At 44.1% G+C, this 26,376-nt stretch overlaps 1 protein-coding gene across 1 annotated transcript in view; it reads right to left on the bottom strand.

Moving 5' to 3' along the window:
• The window catches only part of plxnd1 (plexin D1), a 75,202-nt gene that overhangs the window by 4,303 nt on the left and 44,523 nt on the right, over positions 1 to 26,376 (bottom strand). Inside the window, exons 16-33 of the mRNA XM_088291125.1 lie at positions 25,981 to 26,160; positions 25,004 to 25,088; positions 23,939 to 24,232; positions 18,609 to 18,758; positions 15,105 to 15,219; positions 14,539 to 14,646; positions 12,565 to 12,677; positions 11,321 to 11,425; positions 10,456 to 10,586; positions 9,013 to 9,211; positions 8,561 to 8,707; positions 8,286 to 8,442; positions 7,820 to 7,923; positions 6,088 to 6,151; positions 3,060 to 3,094; positions 2,457 to 2,561; positions 2,168 to 2,331; positions 1,938 to 2,085 (exon numbers count right to left, since the gene is read on the bottom strand). Of these exons, the coding sequence (XP_088147251.1) occupies positions 1,938 to 2,085; positions 2,168 to 2,331; positions 2,457 to 2,561; positions 3,060 to 3,094; positions 6,088 to 6,151; positions 7,820 to 7,923; positions 8,286 to 8,442; positions 8,561 to 8,707; positions 9,013 to 9,211; positions 10,456 to 10,586; positions 11,321 to 11,425; positions 12,565 to 12,677; positions 14,539 to 14,646; positions 15,105 to 15,219; positions 18,609 to 18,758; positions 23,939 to 24,232; positions 25,004 to 25,088; positions 25,981 to 26,160 (2,404 nt within the window). The remainder of the gene's footprint in view (positions 1 to 1,937; positions 2,086 to 2,167; positions 2,332 to 2,456; positions 2,562 to 3,059; positions 3,095 to 6,087; positions 6,152 to 7,819; positions 7,924 to 8,285; positions 8,443 to 8,560; positions 8,708 to 9,012; positions 9,212 to 10,455; positions 10,587 to 11,320; positions 11,426 to 12,564; positions 12,678 to 14,538; positions 14,647 to 15,104; positions 15,220 to 18,608; positions 18,759 to 23,938; positions 24,233 to 25,003; positions 25,089 to 25,980; positions 26,161 to 26,376) is intronic.

The following is a 26,376-nucleotide window of genomic DNA, read 5'->3' as shown; positions in this document are numbered from 1 at the left end:
AAGTTTTTAAAACAAGACGAACTAAGCAAAGACGGAAGTGGGTTTTCATCCGTCCATGTGATTGTTTCTTTTGGCTCTTTAACTGTGAATGTGTGTGTGCGTATGTGTGTGAGAGATTATGTGAGTGTGTGCAGGAGTGAGTGAGAGAGAAAGTCAAAATCACGGAAGCAATACACAGGGCTGTGTGAAGAAGCAATTGAGAGTCAAAATAAGCACCTTAAGTTGCATTTCATTTGAGCAAAGTGACCAAGTCACCAATTAATACAACCATCTTTACAAAGCGACTCCGGTCCAAGCTTATCTGTGAATTAGCGTCGTGCGACAACAGGACTCTGAGAAAGGTTCCAGTACGCTCTGTTACTATAGCTGCATCCGTCATTGTTTGGGGCGTCTCCCAGTGTTAAGAATATAGAGAACACCCCATTTAATAACATGTCTCATGCCCCAAAAACCCTGATTGCGTAAAGCCTACTTTAAAAACTGTCCCTGAATCGTATCACACCCAATTGTGATACAAGATGTCGAGATACATATCAAATTGTCTTTTATTGGAAAGATGCCCGCCACTCCTCCTATGTCAGTTTAGTGTGGCGCGCTACCTTGGAAGATGCAATTTTAATGTTGAAAAATAATATTGAAATATATATTTATATTGAAAAATTATGATTTTGGACGTACCAGGACTCTGCCCAACGCCACTAATTTATGTTTATTCCACACGGGTGGTGCCGTAGTAAATATCGCTATAGTCCTTCGTAGGGCGCAGGTACAATTCTGAGCCAGTGCACCTCAATAAAAACAACAATAAATATGTGGGGTGCCCCTGGCATGAAAAACTAAAAAAATAAAGAAGTGCAAGAAAAGTAAATGAGCAAAGTAAAGGAGGAGCATCGTTTCCTGACTGCTCGATTCCCTCCCGGGAAGGAAGTCAGTCAGGGAGAGACAGGAAGCAGAGCGTGTTCACAGGGTCACAGTGTCGGAGGAATGAGACACATTTGTGAACAGTGAAGACAGTGACATTTGAGCTTTGACACACACACACACATGCGTACACCCCCGCACACACACACATGCATGCTAGAAGACAGTCAGTACACGCACACACACACACACACACACACATCCATGCAGAGCCACAAGCGAGATCTGTTATGCTTGTGACCTTGCATCAGTCGGCCTGCCTGAAATGAGACAAGGTGAGGTAGATGGAGCTGACAGTCTGATGGCTCAGGGGCTTCACAGACTGATTCTGGAGGTCAGAGATTGTGGCCCTGTCTGACATATGCATGACCTTTGTGAACCAGGAGGCTACTTACACTATACTGTATGTTGAATGTCTGACAGCTTGGTTGGGATCCCAATAGTCAACCTTACCAAGTTGACCAATTTGAAGTGGTTGTTTGCAGTTTTGGTCTTCATTCAAACGTTAACCACATTGATTAATTAATGATTAATATTGCCTTTATTAGTCCCACAATGGGGAAATTCGAGATTCGAACCCAGGCCTCCTGGGGAGACTGGGTCCTGAACGCGGCGCCTTAGACCACTCGGCCATCGTGGCAGATGTACGGAAGTATGTATGTAAGAAGGTAGGCAGGTAAAAACTGCTTATTGTACTGCGTGCCAATCAATTGCTTTGTATGTATCTATGTGAGAAGGTGACTCAGTAGGTCGGCAGCTTAGGTGGGTTGTTTTGCTGACAGGTAAGGATGTATTTGCTGAGGTACCAATTACACTGGTAAACACATTTTTAATAAATATGTAGCATGCTAAGTATTGCTTAATGATGTTTATGAATTAAGCAGCGAGAAAAGAAGTTGAGATATTTCTAAATCAGCTTTATAAAAATCTATCTCTGATTAAATTCTGTTGACCAGTGTTATAGGCAGATGGGGGTAATATCGATTAACGGCTGGTTAGCGACAGTATGTACTGACCTTGCCCAGCTGCAGGTCGGAAATGGAACAGGCGTCAATGAAGGCCTGCGCGATGACAGACAGACACGCGTCCATGTGATCCGTCTTGTCGATGTCAAACACAAACTGGGGATTCTTCAGGATGTTCACCCAGAATCGCAGCGGTAAACTGTACACGTACAGGGGATGGCCTTGAAAAGCTGGCACTTGAACCACAGAGAGACTTGAATGACAGAGTTTGCTTTGCTTACCTGTTGGTTTTCCAGATGTGAAGGGTGTCCGGGTCAGTGATGCCCCGTTTGTCGGCCTGCTCCTCCAGAAAGTCAAAGAAGTACTTGACAGCGAGTGGGGGCTGTTCTGGCGGGATGCTGAGGATGGCCTGGAAGAGGTCATCCAAGAACTTCTGGAGAGTTCCCTTTGGAAGAAAAGACAGGCAGCTTCATGATGTGCACATTGTAAAATGGGTGTCAGGAAAACGGAACGTTGGAAGTTGTGAGCATGCGCGTTTGTGTCTTGTCAAGTTTCGAGTGTGGAGCTCACCTTGGTCGACAGAAGGCGTGTCAAGTAGATTTCAGGCAGCACCTTTTTGCGGTGACTTTGCCTATGCGACTTTTTGCTCTCCATCAACTCGTCATGCGGCAGGACCTGGAACACCACAAGGCTCCAAGTCAACAGTGAGAACATGGTTTGCTTGTGTTGCGCCTCATGAGGACGCTCAATGAATGGCTGAGGAATTTCTCTGTTTCATGCGTTAGACACATGATCCACAAACCACATTAGGGTAGACAGAAAATAATATCAACAAGTGAAGGAATGTCTGCTGCTTGCTGTGTATAAGATCACATATTTGACTTGTGCACCGGGCCTGAATGCAAATGCACAGCCTAGTGTCAAAAAAAGACGACAGTACAAATCTCCCCTTAAAAACGGACTATTCACCCGGCAAATTGCGCTCCCGAGAACTCATTATTCTAAAGTCAAAGGGCTCGTATCTTGGCAGACGTTATAAAAGAGCTTAAGCTGCATTAGCGTCGCTCTTTCCTCGCGGCGGCTTTCCTTTTCACCTCCATTCACCCCCATTCTCTCAATCTCCACACAGAGCCAACGCAACACTCAGGGAGAACTTATAGAATCCATACTCACCAAATGGACGTACTTTTCCGTATCCAGATCTTTGACTACAGAGACAAAAAGAAGAAGAAACAATGTGCAATCAGCAACAAGGATAATGAGAGAAGACAGGTGGAGGGAAGCGGACAGGGCGTGACAGCTCGGAGGGAGGAAAAAAAACAAAGACACTGAGAGGAGGAGAAGGTAGAAGGAGCACATGCAAGGAGAGAAAGTGATTAAGGTGGACCGTGGGCCGGAAGGGGAGGAAAGCTGTCAGACGGCGTGAAGGAGAGAGATTACGAGTGAAAGGGGAGAAAGGAGCAGCAGATTGGGAGCGACAGACACACAAAATCTGCAATTGGCTGCGGAGACCCTCAAATGAGATGCTAATGCTCGGCAAGCTTTGGAAAAAGAGCGCCGCGGCTGCTTTCATATACAGTCAACCGTTTCCGTTTAGCACTTGAGAAACTTTCAGAATACATCCATCGAATAGAACGTCAAGACGGGAAAAAAAAAACTCTTCTGAAGTGCAATTGAGCTGAATGTCCCACATTGTTGTATTTGTGTGTTGATGAAGTGCCTATAAGGGGCGTGGCCTAATAGTGACATTAGGGGGTGTAGTCATGCAGTCATGTTATCCCGTTAGTTCGTGTCGGCGACCTGCTCGATGGGATTTGCAGGCCGGCATTGCAGATAAGAATCTGTTTTCAATTGCCTTACATGAATAAATAAAGCTTCTGGAAAAAAGGCTTTTGAAAAAAAAAAAAATCTTTCACTTGCTTTGTCGTTCTCCTTGCCCACCTGCCAGGGCATTCCAGTTTGTTTGAACAGCAGCATATCTGAAGCTCACATGTAACAAAAATATTGGCTTACTACACAAAGCCGAAAAAAAAAACTTGCCCAAACAACAACTCTGAACTTGAAAAACTCACAAAACGTCTGCGATAAGATGGGGGCGCGAACGATGACCTGTGATACAGTGGGGAAAGTCTGTATTTCAATGGTGTGCAGAAGGCGGGGCCAAGGGTGTGGCGGCCTCAGACATCCAAGACAAACCACGCCCCCTTCTGCTGGTCAACGTAAATGTAATAGGTGCTTGTTGATCGGCTGATTAATAATAAATTAATGTGCATGTTGAAGGGTCATCCTGCTGGGCTAGAGGGGGGCGTATACTTTGAGAAAGGTCCGTCCACCCCACGAATATAAAAATAGTTGTAAAAACACGCTTCCATTACGGTAATAAGTCGATCCAGCGAGCCTATGCCTCAGTCTTTTAGCACAGCGTTTGAGTGCTCTGCGTTCCCAAGCCGGCAGCCCTAATTTGGATAGTCGTGGCAAGACTAAAAACACCAAATCGGCCGTTCGCCCCAGGCATCTACTGTGCTTCTCACACCTCTGCTGTATTTGGATGTAGCGACATGTGAAGACGTGTGATGAGAACACAGGACACCAGATCACTGTGCAAATGTTGAATGCGAGCGGCCCCTCTGCCAGGTGGCGCAGCTGCCCACTGGGTCTCGCTCCAGCCACTCCACACAATCACCATGTTTTCATACTAACTGGGGACCTCAGAAGGCTCGTGACACCCCCTCAAATGCTTTAAAGTCGCAGCCAGCTTTTGTCCACATAAGCCATTTTTTTGGGCCTGCTATGAATGAGATGAGATGTGATGGACAAACCCCCAACGCAACGCAGCTCTGGTCTTCTGCTGATTGTGGGAGGTATGAGCCAGACAGGCGGCTCGCTGGATGAGTAGTTGAGCACGTTCACCTCACAGTTTTGGTGTTTATGTGTGTGTGTGGAGGGGGGGGGGCTTCAAGGCGGTAGGTAGGCTGTACTTCAAACGCTGCAATAATGTTCTGCTTGTGCCTGCGTAACCAGCATCCTCTCACATTCCCCAGAAAACCTGATGCATGTTAGCTTTTATTGAAGACTCAAGTGTTCATAAGTGTGATTGGAAGTGGGAATGCTGGTCTAGATGTGGCCTGAAATTGGCTAAAATCAGATCAGCATATATCACGACTCTTGTGAGCTGGCTCCAGAACAACTGTGGTCTGTCAAGATGATAAGCAGTAAAGAGAATGGATGGATAACCGAGACAAGACATTAAAAGGCTGCATGTAAACTTGAATCTAGGAAAAAGGATTTAGGGGCATTTTATTGTGGATGAGGACTGAACTTTTCAGTGAGTGCCCTTTGTCCCCAATTCTGTTCATAATCTGCGTATAAAGAATTTCTAGACACAGCAGAGGCATTGAGGGGCTCCAATTTGTTGGCCTCAGTATTGCATCTCTGCTTTTTGCAGATGATGTGGTTCTGTTGGCTTCATCAAGCCAAAATCTTCAACTCTAAATGAAACATTTCGCAATCAAGTGTGCTATGATGCTGAGTCAGAAAATAGTGGAGTGCCCTCTCTGGGTCAGGGAGGAGATGGAGGGTTTTAAAGTATCTTTGGGTTTTTTGTTCTCAAGCAAAGGAAGACTGGCAGATCGGTGCAGCATCTGCAGAAATGTGGATTCTGTATCAGTCTGGCGTGGTGAAGTAGGAGCAGATCGCTGAGGTGAAGCTCTTGATTTAGTGGTCGATCCATGTTCCTTCCCTCACCTATGACCACGAGCTGTGGGTCGTGACCGAATCAACAAGATCCCAAATTCAAGTGGCCAGAATGAGGTTCTCCCTTAGAGCTAGAGTGAGTAGTGTGGTCATCTGCCAGGAGCTCATCCAAGTGAGGCCCAAATAGAGCCAGATGAGGCTCAGGGATCTGGTTAGGATGCATCCCGGACGCCTCCCTGGTGAAGTGTTCTGGGTGCATCCCACCAGGAGGAGGCCCGTGGGATGACCCTGGACACACAGGAGAGACATCTGTCTTCCAGCAGGCCTGGGAATGCCTTGGGAATCCCCCGGGAGAGCCGGACGAAATGGCTGGGGAATGTCCTACGATATTACTGACTACTAATCTGGGTTTGCCATGACAAGAGTAGAGAGCGAGCGAGTAAATGTATTTATGCGTAAGTGGGCGTGTGTACGGCAGAGCATCAGTGTGCGTTTGATGGGGACGCACCTCTCCCTAGGGTGTTCTCTTTCTTGTCTTGCAGGCTCATGGCGAGCGATGCCCCTTCTGGGATCTAGAGGAATATAGATGAGAGAAGACAGACAGAGAAGGATGGGGTCAGAGGTGAGTACCGGTGCACCACAGGCATGTCATTAAGCGAGTGCCCGTGGAGACTGCAGTGCTGAGACGTGCGCTTGTTTGCCGTTGCGGTGGTCTGCCTCTTTAAAGCTGGCCTACGCAGAAAGTGATTGTGAGACTCTGCCATTGACCCAGGACCGTTAGTCCACGTCGCAGCGCGCTGCTTTGACTGCAGTGTCCCCACAAACTAAACAAAGCACTTAACATGTACAGGTAAGAGGTCAAAGGTAAGAGGGTCGCCAAGTGTCTGTTTACTTCTGCCCAAATGAATGTAGACATAAGCAAACATGCAGAGACATTCCGTTCTGCTTTTACTTTGCTTGTTTTCTTCTGCAGATGCCGAGCAGGTGTTAGTGGTGTTTGTGTTGCAATTAAAGGACAAAACAAGTGTCTGTTAAGTGTCAAAACAAAGAAGTTATCAATCTTAAAAAAATAAATAAATCGTTTTCGTTAGACTCTGTGTGGTTGTAATTTGATACACTTTCAACATGATGTATACATTGCATGATTTGATGATGACAGAAAATTCACATGGCAATTTTGAATGGGACTGTTAACTCTTGCAAGCTGTTGCTCAACAGTTTTAAATCGGACTGGTTAGAATCAGTCAAAAAGTGCGGAAATGAGAGGTAAAACCCAAAATATTTTAATCCTGAAGTTTTATTTTCCCATTAAAAAAGTAAACAATGTCTGAATAGTGTAAATTGCAATGTTATAATTGGTCAAAAAGTGTTGAAATTCGATGTTAAAAAACAAAAATGTTGGTAAAAAATGATCAACTTAGAATTGAAATATGAAATACCAATATAACGAAGATGCAAATAAGATTTGGTGCAAAATACCAATAAAGATCCCAGCAAACTTTGGGGTGAGAGTTGGGATACATCCGGGACTGATTGCCAGCCAATCACAGGACAGATACACAAACAACCAATCACACCAAGACAATTTAGAGTCTTCAATGAAGCTAACATGCATGTTGCCGAAATGTGGGTGGAAGACGAGGTGCACAGAGAGAATCCACTGGAACCCAGGAAGTACGAGCGTTCATTGTGTCTTCTTTTTAGAATCGCTTTAAAATGTTATTTGATGGAACGAAACAAATCTAATGTGCTAACCCCTCGTCCGCTGTGCTTCTGACCAGATGAATGATTACGATAATCTAATTACTTTGAAACTAAAAGGTCGATTTTTGCATTGAGCACGTTTGGAAGGCATCTGTCTCCAGTTGGCATCTTATTTACGCAAACATGCTTCAACATTTTGCATATCAAACAGTTGAATAAATATTATACATTAGTTTCAAAGCCAAAAATTTTGACCTCTTTAAACTATGAACATGCTGTACTTGCTCATGCCCAAAACCAAAGTCAATTATCGAAGTTAATTTCACCCAAAAAGGACGGATCTCCTTATTTCAAATATCTTTTGCATGCATTTATAGAATTCCACTTTGACTGAGCCAATTGTATCAGATAATAACTGAAAAGAAATGGACACTTGAAATCTGTCAGTCGGACGTGAAATGCAATCAATGCGGGCTGCATTGAGAAGTCACACACAGCTCTCCGCTTCATATGCATGGATGCACGCACGCACACACCTGGTAATGGAAGATGGTGTTGAGTTTCTTGCGGCCGTCTTCCATGACGGAGGAGTTGTCCAGGTCCTGCAGAAGTTTGCTGTTGCTGCCGGAGTCAAACCACTCTGAGGGGATGGAAGATGACAGAGTTGAAGTCAGGAGAGAAGAAACGAGAGTTTCCGTCCACATTTGGAAGAAGGAAGAAAAACAAAGACGCAGGTCGGCCGTGCCGTGACTCCGGACGACAAGGCCCGCTGAAATACTCTCAGGCCATTAATCAAATCAGCGCCGCGGGCGCCTTGGCTTTTGGAAGCAATAATTCTCGTGATTATTACTGTAGAATCTCCTCGATGCATCCTGTCATTTATTTTATTGCAGCCGCGGGTTAACAGGGCTTCATGAGAGGAATTGACCTTTTGCAAAGAGGACTGTCAAATCTCCGAGGATGGGAGAGAATGAAAATAATCAAAGAGAACGGTGCTCTTACCCAAGTCTACATCTTCTGCTCGGGGCCACTGGGAGAACGGCAAGTTTTTATAAAAGGCTTCGATGATTTTCTCCTTCACCTGGCAGATGGTGTCAGTATTCATAACCTTGACAGATAGCGAGTCCATGCCGCAACCCTGAAAGGACACGTTGATGTTCTGCAAAAACAAACAGCCAGCGCCATGTTATGAAACGTACGCAGTTCAAATTTCAGCATGTTTTCTTTTCATAAGCCTGCCGTCAGTCAAGTTGAGAGCGCGGACGAGAGGATCCCACCTGCGGCTTGGCTTCGATATTCTCACGGAGCAACCACTCCTCGTTGAGGGTGTAGCGCGCTTTGCCCGTGATGGCGTCTATGGAGCCCTTGTTGATCTGCTGCTTGATTGCACACAGCAGGAGGAAAAAAGGCTCGCCCACCGTTTCCTGAACAGTGACCGAGCACAGATGAGTCAAGCGTTAGCGATGTGATAATAGGAGACCTTTTATGAGATTTGTGGAAATCATGTCTGACAATAGGTGAGGACGGTGCTGACATCTCTCCCCCAAAGATTATCCCGTTGCTGCTAATGAGCCATTTTGCCTCAGAAAATGTAGGACTGAAGACACCTGAGAGGTGTAATGTCTTCAACGTCCAGTTGCCTCAAATCAACCTTTGTACGGATTACCCTGATTGACAATCAAGTCAGACGCAAAGTTGGCAGAGCTCCCTTAAAAGTGCTTATCCTCACTTTGAGGTAGCTGTACATGCAGATGGACATCCAGTTGGTGAGCATTTTCTCCACCACGGACTCGGTGCGGCGCAACATCAGCTTGGGGTTCTTGGAGGCTGAAGCATCAATGAGGTCCACCAGCAGGTCTTTCATAATGCTGGTGTAGTACTCCAGCTTGCCATGGAGGGCGATAGTGAGCAGGGATGCCAGACTGCATCTGAATAGCAAGCAGACAGACGAGGACAGGAAACAGATGAGTAAAAAGGTGCCAAATGGGGCGTCAGTGTGAGGTTAATGCAACTTTGTCACAACAACAAGGCTGCTGTTCATCCTCATTGCAGCTGTGACTGAGGAGGACCCGCAGACCGTCTGCATAACTCACTCCACAAGTGCAAAAGGGATTTCCCCTCACAAAAATCATTCCATCCAGCAGACAGAGGCGAACTCATGACGATGTAGGAATCTCTTCCTATTTTTGAGACGGAACAGGATTCCTTAAAATACCTTGATGTTTTTGAAAATTAATTGGTCTATTCATAGATTAAACACATTCAGTGAATTTTGCTGTTCAGCTCCGTGCTGTCAAATAGCAAGATGTGAAACAAGTACCAACTACAAACTACAACCACAATAATAAACATATTGTTAACCGAATACCTTCCTGAGAGTGCAAAAAAAAAAAAAAACATCTTTGTAATGGCAGAACAAGCAGTTCCCACCTAACCCTAAGCAATCATTCATAATTTTACTTCAGGTTCAGTCTTTATTCTCTCTTATGTCTTAACTCTGGCAAAGCCGGCCATTAAAAAAAAAATAATAGAAACAGAGTGCCAGCCAATTTAGAGCATTCTGACAGATTTTTCAAGACTCAAGAATACTGTATTTTATGTCTTTGCAAAGACAGAAACTACCAAATAAGAGATTGTATCTTCTCTCATAAAATTAGTTGGTATGCATCTTCTTCAGCCTGTAGTGTGTACTGCATGTCAATTATTGTCATTGCGTCTACTTCTAAATTAAAATAATCTCTATCATCTTTTCTCTGTTTTGTGACACTGTCGTAGATTTAACGTGACAAAAACAGGTTAGAATGTTTGAATTTTCAGAGCTCACAAGTGACGACATTGTTTTAATACAAAGTCATCTTAGGCGAAAAGGCACAATGCTGCCATTTGCCAGCCATAGTTAATGTGTTTTTTACTTTCCCATCTTAAAGACTCTTCTCTGCCCAATCGCATAAAAAAAAAAGAAAAAAAAAAGAAAAACATAGTGCATGACAATTAACATGGACGACCCCCCTTGTAATTATTCTCATTGATGGCAATTGCTGTCGATGGTGTGCAAATAGTAAATGAGGATTTGTTAACTTACTTAAATGAAAATACGATCATATACACCTACTTCAAATAGAGTACGAAAAGAGCGCCTTTTCATTGCAAGGAAAAGATCAGAGATGCTTACCTGTCTCGTACAGCAAAGTCCTTCTGCTGCTCCAAGGCGTGGACGAAGGTGACGAGGAAGTGCTTGTTATTGAGAAGGGTGGCAAAGAGCGTTATGCCTTCCTCTACGTTGGGTCTGGTCGGGCTGCCGGCCTGAGGGCAGAGGGGCGCAAACCATTAGTTTGCCACGTGACCTTTGGCACATCTTCTGCTCATCCATTGCGCCAATTCATCAGCTCTTCTCCCTCATCCCCACCCAGCTCTCGCACCCACGCATCCTAAATATGCAGAGTCCACTTAATGGCTACGGGTGCGACTGAGCAGCAACCATATGGTGCAGTTTGTAGCCTGACAGAAGGAGAACAGAGGTGCCCATTAAGATAAATGCTTGCCTGTGAGATTTATTTTCCGCGACCTGGAAACACTTTCTGGGAAGACGATGTGGACGGAGGGCACTTCATCACAGTTAGACAGGCTCTCCCTCCGGCCGCCTGCTCTAAAACTAGCTCAGGATTGTTACTTTGTCTCGTAATGTGCACTAGCTTTCCGCGGGCAGACAGGTGTGAAAGCGCATGCTCTCCCGCTTTTTTTCTGGCCCTCCATTACTAAACAAGACGCATTTCCATGAGAATCCCAATGTTCAGCTGTCCAAAGTGTGCTAAGAGGGAGTTCTTACCGAGCCGCATTAAGCATTAACTACACACACAGGCGCGTAACGACAAAATGCACGATACGCCTTTTTTGACTTCCCGTCAACAAGCCCACAGTGGAGCCCTAATATGCTTCTGTGTGACCCAGTTGGAAAAGCGCGGAATAGTAAGGACCCAAATCAAGGCACTCTGGCAGAAGAGCGTGCCAGCAAACTTCCTAATGGCTTAACCCCTCACCTGCCAGTCCTGCAGCAGTGGGTGCGTCTCCGGCAGCGCTCGAGGGCCCAAAGAATCGTACTCGTAGGCGGGCTGAACCAGACGTCGCTCGTAATCCGAGCACATCTGAAAGGCACACGTTTGCACGTCACAACAAAGCCAGCAGCAGTCATCGTCACGTGATTCAGAGAAGATAAGAGGCTGCCTTGAACATTTTTGCTGAATTGAGACCGGAACCAAAGGGGACGCTTAAATGGACTCTGACACTTTCGCACAGTCAGTCCACTTCGGCTGGGGCTGTATTATTTGGAATATAATCCCTCATACAATAAGAGAATGCCCCAAATACTGTTCTCATTCGAGTTGTATGTTGTTGTATTGTCCAAACAGCGGTACATTTTTTATGCTGATGTTTAGTGATTGCATACTGGATGTGCTGTCGCTCAATAAAGGCCTCTATATCTTTGCTGCTGTAACACCTCAAATTTCCCCATTGTGGGACTAATAAAGGACATCTTTATCTTTATCTTTAGAGAGAATGAACGCATTTGGGATTTTAGAAAAATATTGCAATTGGTAGATCATGCACAGGAGCAGCATGTACAACAGGTTAGCATGAACACAACATTTGGGGGATTTTAGTAAATCATTCCGTGAGAGAGGATGCAAAGGAATGCTGAAACGAGGGTCAAGAGGCAGCATTTGCTGTCCGAGCAGAAGATGAAAATCTCATCGGGGAACAGTTGAATTCATGTTTCCACTCTGACCTGATGGCAACGTCCAACATGGCTGCCACCGCCAGGGAGTCCGCCAACCGGGAGAGCGGCCGGCGTGGGCGTGTTAGCTGAGTGCGATTTGAGAAATCAGAGTGAAAAGTTCCCTTGTCTCTGTGCCCGCCATTGTTCTGTCTCCTTGAAAGTCCACGCCTGTGCTTGCAAGATAAAGCATGCTGAGTTGTGTGTGTGCACGTGTGTATTTGTGGAAAAATACCCACGCAGCAACGGACCCCTTCAGGGTGACTCACGCGTCAGAAAATTGCTTACCTATAGAGAATACATTAGCAGTCCGCCAGGGTGCCAATTTAGGCGACATTTTGCAACACCTACTGTGCATTTAAAGCCTCAAGCCACTGAATTGTGACGCTTATTCCGAAAGGCGGCAAATATAATACGGGGCACGGGAGGAGAGCGGATTAACTCAGCGGCTGTGAGAAAAATGTGAGTGTCTGCTGAAATCAGATAAGGAAGATGAACTGAATTGGTCACCTTTGGAAAGAAGGTGCGCGTGACAAATTGTTTGTACTCCAGGAAGGGGATGCCCTGGCTGCGGTTGAGCTCTTTGGTCAGGTCTGTCATGTCGGTCTGCAGTTCTGCAAAGCCTGAAAGGACAAAAATACAAGTAAGACGCTGGATGCTGTTGTTACTTCCAGCAGCAGATAAATTATGCCAAAGTGTCCGGGCTTCCAATTTGTGGATGTTGGCGGGCCTGACTTGTATTCTTTCCAATTGTTTGGCAACCTTTTTGCAATGCACATCATCGCCACCTACAGGACAGGAGCCCAACCTCATTGATTGCAAATGTACACTGCTCTCGTCGTTGATGGCGGAGTGATGCACTCGCCTGACTTGGATTAGGGATTGAGTCCAGCTCACTCAAAGACCTGGAACAGGACAAGTGCTAAAGAAAATGAATGACGGAAATTGGATGGTGATTCGGCCTAAAGCCAGGAGGGAGGGCTCGCTCGCTCGCTCGAGCACAACCTGGCACTTTTGTTCAGCCTAGCGGGGGTCAGCGCTCTGCTGAGTGCTCTTGTTTCCTTTTGTTTACCAGCATTATATTTTCTGCCAACAAAAATGTGTGCCTTCAAATCCTCCTAGGCGTTGTGATATCCGTCCAAACGGACATGATTTCAATTATTAAGATATTTTAACACACGATTGCATCAGTTCATTTCCTGGATTTGCGGTCATATTGTCACCTTCCCAAAATAATGGCACAAGTCGCCGTTTCGTCAGAAAACACGAAAAAACTGGACCAAAAACTGCTCGTATTAATAAATCAATCTTAGGGGTAGAATCGAATGATCTGTTTAACTAGGAAAGTAGTTGATTTTGGGCCAAGGGGCCAAGCTTGCAGTTTGAGGCAAAAAGAGGGTGACGCAGGATGAATGCAAAATGGATGGATCCGTTCTCTGGCTTTGCCCACCTGGTCCAGCATGGAATGTGGGCAAATATGAAGCAGAGCAGCTAAATCCTATCAAAATGGTTCCATTTGACAAGGCTGTTGGCAAGTTGCGCAATTAAGAGTGCAGCATGCCAATTTTATATATCAGAATATCTAGTCAGAGCCACGGATGAGGACTTTCTGCCGCACCACATCAGACACATTTGGGCTTCAGATCGTGTTTGACTGGAAAGACAGAAAACATACAAAAGATAGCGGATTGAGGAGAAGCTTCCTCCTGAGTCTTGTAACTCAATTGTGTGTTGTAAAGCGCTAGTCAGTTCACACCCACAACTTGTGATTAGCCCCAGAAGGCCCAAACAGCAAACCTCCCTCCCTGTCAGCTGGATCGTGTCTATTTGCCATCTTCCTTTCCTCCCCAGTCTTCTGAGTTGAGCTCGGCTTTTGTCTCAGTTCTCCCTCTGTGCACACTCAACTAGGTCGCAAATCTATCCTAAGAAACCTGTCTTCCCCTCCTCCGCCCTCGTGTCCAGTTCACTTCTGCTTTTCCTCTGACTCGCCGCCTTGACCCCGACACCTATGGCTTCCTCCCTCCATTCCTCTTCCTCTTTCTGTGTCCTTATCTCAAAGCCATCAATCTGGCTGCTCGTAGATGTGGAGCGGCCTTGGCGAAGCTTCATTCGCATGCCCTAGAAACACACGCGTGCACGCCGTAGCCTTGCCCTGCACGGAGGCGACGTGGCCAAATCACTGCGACTGCAAGTGACTGATCGCTTGTCAGGAGCCGGCCTTCCTTTATGAGTCACGCTTACTAGGCACAAATCTGTCAACAAATATATCACGTCGTCGCAGTTGAAAGAGTACAAAGCCTCCAACAAACATCAACAAGCGGAAAAGTGCACAAAACAACACAAACTAAGCTGGTCGGGTCGATATTTCCGTCTCACTTCGGGGTCTTTTTTCTTGTAAAGTGACACGGAACATCATTTGACGTCGGTACGCGGACGGATAAAATAGTAGCGTGTGTGTCCGTGTGTGTGTTGTTGAAAACACACCTTTGCGGATCTCTTCTCTGATCTGGGACTCCATCTCTTCCATTTGGAGTAAGGTTTTCTGCCAGTAGCGTTCTGCCCTTCGACTCTTTGTGCAGTACACAACAAGGGCTAGACACACACGCACAAACACACGCACACACGAGAAGAAGAAAACACATGTAGATGTAGTTGTCTTAGTGTGGTTATGTTTCAAACCCCAGACTGACAGCTGTAAAAAAAATGACAAGTAATAATATACAGTAGGAATGTTACTCCGGAGATTGTGAAACGTATTTGTGTTGGGTGTTTTTTCCCCTCTTGTTGGCAGCTGTTACTGCTATTCTGTCAGTACTGGATTGCTCTAATTCTGATCTTTTATGTTCATAAATTTAATTATACACTTTTATACTACATACTACTCATGAGACTTATCTACCAAATGAGTGACATGCTTCTCAATTAGTGTGGTAATCAGACTGTCTGCTAAAACTATCAGCGTGGGGCAACAACGAAGCCTTTGTGCTTCGTATTGCAGTTGTTTGCCTGAGTCACATCTGGATTCTCCATCTCCTGGCCTGGCGACCTACCCACGGTGCAGAGCAGCAGCAGGACGCAGCACACCACGATGGACACCACGATGGCCAGCTCGCTGCCGCCGAGCTGCACTTTGGCGATGGTGTGCCGAAAGTTGCCCACTTGCACCTAAGACGAAGAGAAGAGAAGAGAAGAGCAAAGCAGAGAAGAGAAGAGATTAGTGCACCGAAATGAAAATTGGACCGATGAGAAATGTGTTGTGTCATTACGATATCAGTAACCCATATCTAGGAATGAATCCATATTTTTGCTTTTTACCTTGCAAATCTCATTATTGGCCAGAGGTGGTAAATATATATATATATATATATATATATATATATATATATATATATATATGTAAATAAGAACAGACTCTGAAATGTATAAAAGCATTAAATAAAAATTATTTTCACCCATTAATAACCATTTACTGTACCTCTGATCAAATTATATAGTGCTCATACTGAGAACAGCAAAAAAATAAAAAATCAAGGTCACACTCCCTTTAAGCGCTAGCTAGCGTCGAGTCAAGGTTTTTACTACTGAAAAAAAAAACTTTTTCTACAGCTTTGTTAAATTTGTTAGATAGCTAATAAATATAAAAATACTCCTATGTAACATAAATGTATTCACCATGAATCCTTTTTTGTATCAAACAATCAATAATTCTCTTGAATAAGGCCATGTGTGGGAATATCTTGCATCTCTGAATCGTTCTGTACTCTCTGGTTGATGTTTGTATGCGTGGCTGCGGGCCTTGTATTGTCTACCTTGTAAGAAACCAAGACCTCGATCCAACAAGATCTCAACCAATTTGACTTTTCTCAGTTTTCACGTTATCCGCAGACTGCAAGCCAATTGTTTTCAAGGACAGGATAAGAAAGGTGGGTCAAATGTGTAGGGAGTCAAAAAATAAAAAAGTCATTGGGAAAACAATACTCAAGTACAGACAGCCTACCTGAAAAATCAACTCAGGTGCAGTAAGAAAAAATCTATTTATTTATGTCGCACAACTGTTACTCGTCAAAAAGAAGAGAAAATCAGAAAAGATCCCGCCCGCTTTGACATTTTCTCACTTTCACCATTTGAGAATCTTATCAAGTTGTTGAAATGCTTCATTTGGAAATGGTGATCTTAAAGCCTAACAGAAAGTCTTTTTCGGGTTTGGCATGAGCTCATGAGAAGTGTAAAGTAGTGAGCGAGCGAGCGCAATGTAAAAAACGATCGTAATGACTTGCAGGCCAGCTAACAGATTTACATCCACAGGAGCATAAAAGTGCCTTGCACAAGCCACGTCTGTTTCAGCGATACGCCCAACTCCATTTACGTTTCACACATGCGATTCAAACCACTGAGGTGACATTTTGGAGGGGGCGAGTTTGATCACAGCTCGCTTCAAATTCTCATTGTAGCTCTCGCTGCTGCATCTCTTCTTTCTTTCTTTCTTTTCCAGACAATATGACAAAGTGTCACATTGAATTAAGGGGCAGATGTTCTTTTCTCATCAGTTGTTTGTCATGATTACAGCACAATATCAACTCTTCTCAAGGACTTGTATGCTAAATCCACTGTCGCTCTGGGGAAACGTGTTAGTAAAAAGAAAGACAAAAAAAGTGCTTGCTCCCAACCAAACATAAATAGCAGTTGTCATAAAAGTTTTGTTTTGAAGAACACGCACAAGTGATTTTATACAATCCCATAATAACAGCAATGCTTTCATAAGAGCAGGGATTTTTTTTTAATGTATGGTAGGTATGCTGAATCCACATTTTAGGAAATACGAATGTTTCTGACAACGTGAAGATTCATGCAGTCGTTAGGACACACGCAGGTGCATCTAGGACAAATGAAGTGCAGCTGCATTGAGTCACATGACTCACACTAACCCAGATGTGACAAAAAAAGGACTTCCACTTCTGCCTTGTGACCAGTCAGCAGCCAGCAAGTTTGTTGTCCCTCGCCACTTCCTTCCCTCTTCTTAGCCAATCGCAACAATCATTGAATGAGATTAAAAAAAAAAAAAAGAAGCCTCCCACTCTCCCACCATATCCTATCCGCACCCATTTTCTCTTTGGTCTGTGAATTTCTGTAGACGACTTGCATCATTCAGACTGGGTGCAATGGAGGGGAAAATGTCGTTGTTCCGCGTTCCTGTTCCGCTCGGAGTACGAGAAACACAGTTTCCCCTCGTCAGCTTGTGCGTCTTGGCCCCGCTTCAGAGCCCAGCTAAAGGCAGGCATGCAAAAATAGGCCGACCATTCGAAAAGTCAGGGCCGAAATCCAAGAAAACGCATTCAACACTGCTCAAACAATGGACACGAACACACACGCACAGTCTGTGATTGCCTCCGTGTTAAATGTCAGCCACTCTGGACATGTTATGGCCGTCATTTGACCCAAGACCGCACTTTGCTAATTACAAGTGTTTATTCACAGGCAATGTCGGAAAGACACAGAGTGGTGGTTGCGGAGCCCAAAACAAATATTTCTATTTCTGTGCGAAAAAAAAAAAAGAAAGAATAAAAAGGGAGAAAAAAAAAAGGCAAATGGTTTTTGCAGCAGGCAGCACTCTGGCGACAGACTGACATATGTTTCGGAGCTATTTCAGCAAACCACTCACATTCTGGCTCTTGTTTAAATATTGATGAATACTTTCCCCCATAGAAATAGAGCCGAATAGAGAAACGCAAACAGCTGGGACGAGACAGTCGGCTTTTATCACAACTGTAAAGGACTCAAGCCTCGTCGTGATGAAGACTGTTTAATTGTGACACAGACAAAACGAATATCCCGGAGAACAACACGAAGCGCATGTCAGCATAAGCATATGAGGTCTTACTGACAAATTGTGTGGCTAAAAATGGCAGATTGATGAAGGATTTAGGAGATAAATGGGAAATACAAGACAGGTGTCATAAGCCAAGCATGGAAAATGACTTTGTGGGTTCTTGTGATTGGTGACACATTGCGCTTCTTGTTGCATTTGGCCGGCTTGGTCTCTAAGTGAGGTCATGCCTTCAGATCGTTGCGAGCAGACAGTTGGCAGCTTCTCAGATATTGGAAACATCCCAAATCTCAAATAATCTAAACTAACAAAGACAAACTGCTGGTAGATGACGGACCACTTTCAATCTCAGCGTCTAATGAGCACGTCCGTGCTGAGCAACAGAAAAGTCAATTCATTATTAGCCAATGACGGCTGACTTTCGCCTCCGTCTGTTTTTGTTCAAATGTAAATTAAAGCCAATGTTTTTTGTTCTTTGAAGAAATGTACCTCACGTAATCTACTTTTTGACCGGTAATGTCGGGTGTTGATTTGTTTACCATGAGAACATATGAACATTTGGCACCCGAAAGTCCATGTGACGTCATTGTGCAAAGGCGTATTCTTCAGTTTGGCAGCAAACTGAGAATTTCGATTGAATGCACGATTCTCTTGACCTCCTTAAATCAGCTTGCGCTATATTTCATGACGTGAAGGCTGCTGTGCTTGCAGCGGCGACGCGCACACTTACGGTGACGGGCATCTCGGTCTCGCGGGAGCTCAGCAGGCCGCTGATGGTGCAGTGGAAAAGTTGGTCATTGTGGAAGCTGATGTTACACGGGTAGGGGCCGATCATCACTGAGTATTCGTCCGGCATCAGCTCCAGATCGCTGGGCCCTTTCTGCCACAGGAAGAAACACAAACAGCTGTCAGTGACTGAGAGTAAAGAGACACGAGGGAGCCTCAAACAGGGAGCGATAACGCAGGCAGCGGTGGGCCTGCCGTCGCACAGCTGTCACGCACAGGAAGCCGGCAGACGTTCTTTGGGTTGGGGCTGAAGTTCAGTTTGAAGCAGCAAACGATCCCACTAACTTTGATGGCCGAGGCTAGACAAACAAATCTGCTGACAGAGACTCTGCGATTGCCTAAAATAACTTTCTCAGGCCCGTTGCTGGACGACGTCGGTTGGAAAAAGAAACATAGCAATTGCTAGCCATCGACCTCCCTCCAGTCCATTGACGACGTCACTCCTCCTGCTAAACGCATCAATAATGAAACATTCACCAAAGGGTCAAAGATGATATGCAAAGCGAACAACACTTAAAGCAACACAAAGGAATCTTTATTAGTGCCAGAGAAGCGTCACGTCTACCGAATGAACGAGCTAACTAACGTCGCATCATGTTTATTTGTATGCAAGACACACTTGCATATTTTTGCATATTTGCATATCTGTACATTTTTTGTTTATAAAACTTTTTTTTCGTCCATTTTACCACCTTTATTGTAGAAATTGTACAATTAATGGAGATCAGTATTTTTTGCAAAATACTTTTGGGGTTTGCACAACACCCCTCCCTCCCACAAAGACATCCAATCAATGCATTTCAATGTCCGTCACTCATGCATGGATTTTTGCTATTTTTAGGACAGCCCAGACTTTATTCCCTGCGAATAGCGGGGGTGCGCTGGAGCCCTTAATCACAAAAGAGTCTGAATAGGCTTCACAAGTCCATCCATTCATCTTTCCTTCCCTCCCTCTAGCTTGTTCTGGTTCAATGCCAATATTGTGTCGTGCCATCGTGGAAGTATGAGTAAATGGAGGTCAACTTTCTGAACTGATTCGTCTGTCTTCATCCTGAGACAACAAACTAGCCAAGACTGAAGCAACAGCACCTCTGCTGGGTGTCGCCAAACAATTCCCACCACTGCACGATTAATCAAGTACTCAGCATTGGTTAAGGAAACAACAATGAAGAACATCCCTCTTTTGCAAGGTCCTTTGGTGACTGATCGCAGAGCGACAGACAAGCCTTCACACTCACATTCACACCTACCGACTCAACCAAGCCAACAGGCAGGCAAAGAAAATTAGCTTTGTTCTTTGTTGCTCGAATTGTACAATTGTGTCACACGCCACGCTTGCACTGCTCACGAGAAACTCTTGCACAGATGACTTTTGCTTGTGTGTCCTGAGATGGTGTTTTGTGGACTGAGTGTCATCTTTCTTATGGCAGCCAGTGCTTAATCCACCCGAGAGGGACTTGAATAGCTTCAAGTATTTTTTTTTTTGTAATCCTGCTAATAATAGAGCAGCTCTTCATACTGAAGTACCGAGAAGCAAGTCTTACCGAGTGCTTTTCTTGAGAAATAACTCAAGCAAAATTTGGGTGCAGTTCCTTGAAAATACATCAACAACTTTGCTACATTTGAGAAGCATTCAAATTGTTGATTAGGATAGACAAATGCCAAGTTCTTGAAATTTCTATTAGACAACCATCCTTATCAGACTCCTAACATCTCTTTTTCTCTCAGGTTGATTATTGATAGATTAAAAATGGATCAAGGAGACCTTGAGGAAAGAAAGAAACATAAATACAGTCATGATGAAATACAAAAAACGCAAACAGACCAAGCTAAAACTGCAAGATTGTGCGTCAAATCTACAACAGGAAGCGCATGAGTGAAAACCGATGCTTTGATAATATCATTCAATATATTTTTTTTGCCTTCACAGTGCCATATACCTGCATGAACAGATTGTTCGTCGGTCAGATGACGGTTAAATGACCTGTTCATGAAGAGAAAAGCCAATTAAACGTCATTATTTGCTTTTCCCACAGCCAAGTGGCAAATATGGGGCTTTGATTGTGAGACTGTTTGTGTTTCGAGGCTCCTCTTTTCATTTCACATTTCTCAACAATTAACTTGGCGACCATAACGATGGGATTACCAACACGGAACAAGGCCAAAATAAGGAAAGTGAGAGCCAATTTGGATGGAAGTGCAATTCCCGCCCCACCTCCCCTTTTTTTTTTTTTCTCAAAAGTGAGGAACTGTGTGTGTGTGTGTGCCTGTGTGTGTGCGTGTTTATCACAAGAGTGCTTCCTTGCTTTGATTGCACCCTGAAGGCCCTCTCCTGTCGCCAGTGCAGGATGCCACCTCCCAGGTCTCTGTCAACAAATGCTTCCGAATGCACACATACATGCTGACACGAAAGGCATCACGTTATCATGGAAAAGTATGCTGCGGCATCTTATAAAATGTGCACAAACCCACACACAACATCAACACTTTGTCAGAAAAAAAATAATGTACCCAAACCAAACCTAGCCACATTTCAGCTCCGCATCTTATTTTCACCTCTGCTTGACAGCAAAATTCCTAATAAAGACACACTGTCTTCCCGTCTTTCCAGCCTAGTTTCTGCCTTCAGGTCAACCACAAGTCAAATTTCAAGTCTCAAAATAAAACAGGAAACAGCACAAGTCATTGACGCAAACACAGGCTGGCTAACATAAAGGGGAAGCAGCACGCCAGCGTGGGCCTCCGATTGCGCCGTTAGCATGTCGTGTCATGTGGCGTCACGCGGTGTTGAAGCGGGGAGCCCTCTGGCTGGCTGGATGGATCCGTGCAGACAGGTGCATGACAAGTCGCGGCAACACAGGTATATGGGAGCCCATCCCCCTCCAGCGCCCACACGAGGAGCCACCGCGTCTCCTGGGACGCGGCCTTTAATGTGTTTTCAACGCCCGTGGTCCATGTGAATATGCACACGGCAGCACGGAGCCCTGCAGTGGAAACGGTTCAGTTTACCACTCGGCTTCCTTTGCACACAAAATAAACAAGCTACTCTCTCACTCATGATTGCATGTTTATTATCACTTTTCTTCTCCTTACTTCACTCACATTAGAACAGTGTTCCTCAAACTTTTTTAAGCAAGTACCATGTAAAAAAAAAAATACTTAACTCCACCGTCATGACCAACATTAAAATTCAGTAGCTTAGTAGGCCTAAGTGTTCAGCAAAAGCAAGACCAAAGCTTTAATCCTAAAAAGCATATTTGATCATATCGCAGCCCTCGGTAACATTATGCATAATAAGGTATTGTAAAGGAGTTAAATGAAAATCTGTAATGGAATAATAATGCATGCGTGATCTAGAAAAGCATCTTTTGAATGTGTGTGTCGCGGTGTTTGTAGGCTACAGCTTTTGCAGATTAACATGACGTGCTGACAGACGGCAATTTGCAGCATCCAGTCACAACTCTTTACAATTATGGTTTAGGATATCTGTAACACATGACTGACGAGCATTCATCATACAAGCCTATAATCAGAAGACCACTGTTTACTATTTGACACGTTCAAAAATGTACTCACTGTGCCTGCTCTCACTCTCTCTTTCTCTCTCTCTCAGAAAACCACAACGTACAAAATGTGCCATAGTGTGTGAAGCAGACCTCAATAGAAAAGATGCACGCGCTAGTGCAATTTCCAGCAGAATGAAATTATGCTTTTGATATCAATGAAAAAAAAAAATATTTATCCAGCCAGCCAGCGATTATCTGAGCTGCTTATCCTCACGAAAGGAAAGCTTATGATATTCTTCTATGCTTTCATTGTCTGACATCCACGATGGACTTTTATATCCAAAAGGCAAAATTGGTGTCATGAAATCTTTTAAATGTGTTTGCGAATGTTAAACTGTGGATATGAAACGGCCAGAACTGCCAACTACTGACAGTCTTTTTTCCTGCTTTCATAACAACACTTTGTACCAAAGGGAGAGAAACTGCGGTGTTTAAGACCTTATTGCGACATGTCGCTGGCATCCGGCCGAAACCTTGTACCTCCGAAATCAAACCTTTTCAGGAGACCCCAAAAGCTGCGTATGTTCAACCATTAATTCATCGTCTGAGAGCCCAAGCCATTTTCAACACTTATGATTGATCAAGAATTTGTAAAAATAACACCCACATGTGAAGAAATATGAAAAGAACCAAATTGTGACAGGAGATTTCAACCCAATGCCAGCAATGTGCACTACACAGCCACAAAACGGGATGTGCATGAGACAACACGGTGCGGGGGGGAGGGGGCAGGTTGGCATTGGCAGATTCAACAGGCTGTGATTGCTGTGGCTGCCCGTCAAGATTTTTAAAGAGTCGAAAATTTGGTCATAGCAGACAGTGCGGCTGAGGAACTTAGTCGGCTGTAGCAAAACAGAGTGAATGCTACTAAACGTAAAAATATGTAACAGAGCGTATCAAAACATTGAAGCAGTCCCTAGTTGGACAGGAAAAATCTTACATGCTCCCCTATAACTTTTCAACAGCCAAGCCATATGTTTAATTACCCTGAAATGCCTGTGGTTTCGTACATGCTTTTATTGTTGCAAGCAAGACAGAGAGAGAGAGAGAGCGAGAGAGCACATTGGACAGTGTGCGTGTGAGTATCGGGTTATTTAGCGTGTTTTGGTACAAGAGATGGATTAGTGAATGTATTGTTGATGAAAAACAGTCAATAAGCAACAGCATGTGCCCACGCCATTGTTGGCGTCAGCAGAGCGGAATGAAGCTCCGCTGCCCGGGCCGCAATCTTGCTCCAAAGCTAGCCAATGCGCATGTTTTAGCCGTGAGAAATGTGACGGACGCATCAGAACACCACGGGCTGGGAGGGAACGCGGGTCGAACCGTGGACTTTGGGATTGAGAAAGATTTGCACCACTTGTATATGGAGGAAAAAAATGGCTAAAATTCCATGGGAACATAGCGTGGCCTTTTGGTCACAGATTTAATGCATGTACGTGCCTGTTCCATCCGTTCTATCCCATCCCACCAATTCCCTGCCCAAAGGGGTCAAAAGATGTAAACATGAATACATGGAACACATGAAGAGCAAACCCGTGACTTTTTTTGGACACCTCTGATGTCTCCAACTGAGTGCAAAATATAAAAAACTATCCTAGTCACGGTCACGAGCTCCAAAATACTGTTTTTAAGGTTTATCCGCTTCTTGAAGATACCATCAATTGTGCCAAATTTGTTTTGGATGAAGGCTGAATGTCATGTGACTCACATTGATGATGAGTGTCAGCTGCTCTCCTGGGTGATGTTTAATCAACTTCTCCTTATTGGCTGTGAAGAACTGAGGGTCCTCGACGTATTCCAGCAGGAAGTGACCTGTATGCAGCTCCTCTTCCTCCTCCTCTTCATCCTCCTCCTCCTCTTCATTGGCCTCAATATCAGAGGAGGTGGGGCGGTCCCCCGCGTAGAGGACTCCATTCAGGTAGAACTGCACCGAGGTCGGCTGGGACTGACTGGATGGCGGCGATGGACATGTGATCATGGAGGGTGAAACAAATGCGCACAGCTGGAAAACAGATCAGAAAGAACAGGAAATAATGTTAATGATGTACAGTCAACTGCACTTCATTGGGATATGACCGCTCACAATAAGTGAATTATATGATATGATATATATATATATATATATATATATATATATATATATATATATATATTGACATCTTTAAAAAAAAATCTAATGAAGCCAGCACAATGTGTGGGTGATGAGGATAAATCAGTGGCTGTACAAATAAGATCTTGAGACGAGAACACAATTGTAAACGGACAGATTAGGAAGCAAAGCTACATCATCAGATTTGTGTAAGACATTTTCTCTCAGCGGGCACATACAATATATTTGCTTGGGTTTTCTGTGCTTTATCGAGCAAAACAAAATGGCTCACCTCTTAGCTGACGACCACTCTACAACTGTACTTTGAGCGCCAAAAATGCAAATCACAAAAGTGGCCACAATGATCATGTCAACTCTGTCTATTTTTGAGTTACCTTAACAGCCGGAATATAAATTGTGGCTATCATTCTGCTCCTTGAGAGCAATTGACCTCACGTAACATCGTCTCTTTGATTCAAACTATGGTGGTGGAGAAGAACGGAAAATTCATTATTCAAGCCATTTCTGCTGTTTTCTCAATGGCTTTGCCTTACTCAAATGACATGCGCTTTGTGCAAGATGGCCTGACCTTTTGCCACATGGGAGTACAGTACGTGCAAGTGATGTCTACGGTACCGCTTCAAATTGTAATCGTGTTCTCACAAAGTGCGGGTGGTGACTCACAGTTTGTCCTATTCCCGGCACCTGCATGGTTGCACTCTGCACTAGGTCAAATCCGTGGCCCACCACTGTGATAGTCCTGCCACCGCTGAAACACACACACCCAAAAAGTCGTACAAAAAAAAGCAAACAACAGCCTCGGGGTTGAACAATTTTAGGAAAAGATTGAAATACAATTTTTCTTGGCACATATTACGATTTCGATTAGATTTATGCTTCTTTTTTTTTAACTCAAAATGTTTTACATTTTACACTAACTTACATGTTCATAGTGCATAAATGAAAGACCATATTCAAATTGTTTTTCATAATTTTGACATGGACTACGACTACGATTTATTTTTGAAATGTTTTTGTTGTTTCTTTCGATTGATTGTTTTTATTCCTGTAAAGTATCTTGTGTTGCATTTTCAATGGATGAAAAGTGCTACACAAATAAAATCTGATTTGATTTGAAAATGCACATCATGCATAAATTTGAATGTATTGTGAGATATACTTAAAGGGATGTCAAGTAAAATAAATCTTTACAATAATGTAGTCTATGTGCCCCCAATAATACAAATCAATCAAACGACGCATTTTAATCCATCTAAATTTTAATCCATTTTGCCACTTTTTGCCGACTGAAAATGACAGCACAGTGCCTAAGGGCTCAGGTAACGACCAATCAGGGCTCAGCTTGTGAACATCACATGACCAAACCCAGGAAACAGAGGAGGCATGGTTGGTCATTATCTTTAAATTATCATGAAACTATCAAGTTATTAAAATGTGACAAGTTAATATTTTTTTGTTCACGTAAACGTATTTGCAAATTTTCTTTAATATAATAAATACATTTAACACAAACAAATTACCGCCATACAGTCCCTTAGCAAAGCTAAATTGATCACATGATCGCATTGTCTGGAATTGTGATTTCGATCAAAAAAGGAAAAATCAGCTTCAGCCTTAGCGTCATGTGCCGCGTGACCCACCTGAGGAAGCTCCTATCGGGCTTGATGAAGCTGATTGTGGGATTCTTCTCGTACACGTACATGGTGCTCAGTTGCTCACTCTGACACAACACGTTCTCAAACTCGACACACACTCGCACTGACTCGCTGCTTGCCTGCAGGGCTGGAGGCATGGTGCACTCAATACGGTCATCTGTTTGCCTAAAAGACAGGAAAAGGACTTCAACAAAGCACCGTTTTTAATCCACAAGATTTATCAGTCTTGGAAATGTTAGCATTCAGAATATCTCTTCCCGCTTCATGGTTCGAGCCCTCTTGGAATACTCGGTCTTTTTGTTACAAGCAGCAATGTACAAAGCTTTAATTCATTAAGTGGAAAGATAAATCAGAGCGTAGCATTTGTATCTTTTATTAATG

Source organism: Idiotropiscis lumnitzeri, chromosome 3 (genome assembly GCF_059441095.1).
Source record: "Idiotropiscis lumnitzeri isolate Australia: NSW breed Sydney's pygmy pipehorse chromosome 3, RoL_Ilum_1.0, whole genome shotgun sequence".
Taxonomy (NCBI): Eukaryota; Metazoa; Chordata; class Actinopteri; order Syngnathiformes; family Syngnathidae; genus Idiotropiscis; species Idiotropiscis lumnitzeri.
Note: the sequence above shows the minus strand (reverse complement) of the source record. Positions and strands in the feature narration are given on the sequence as shown.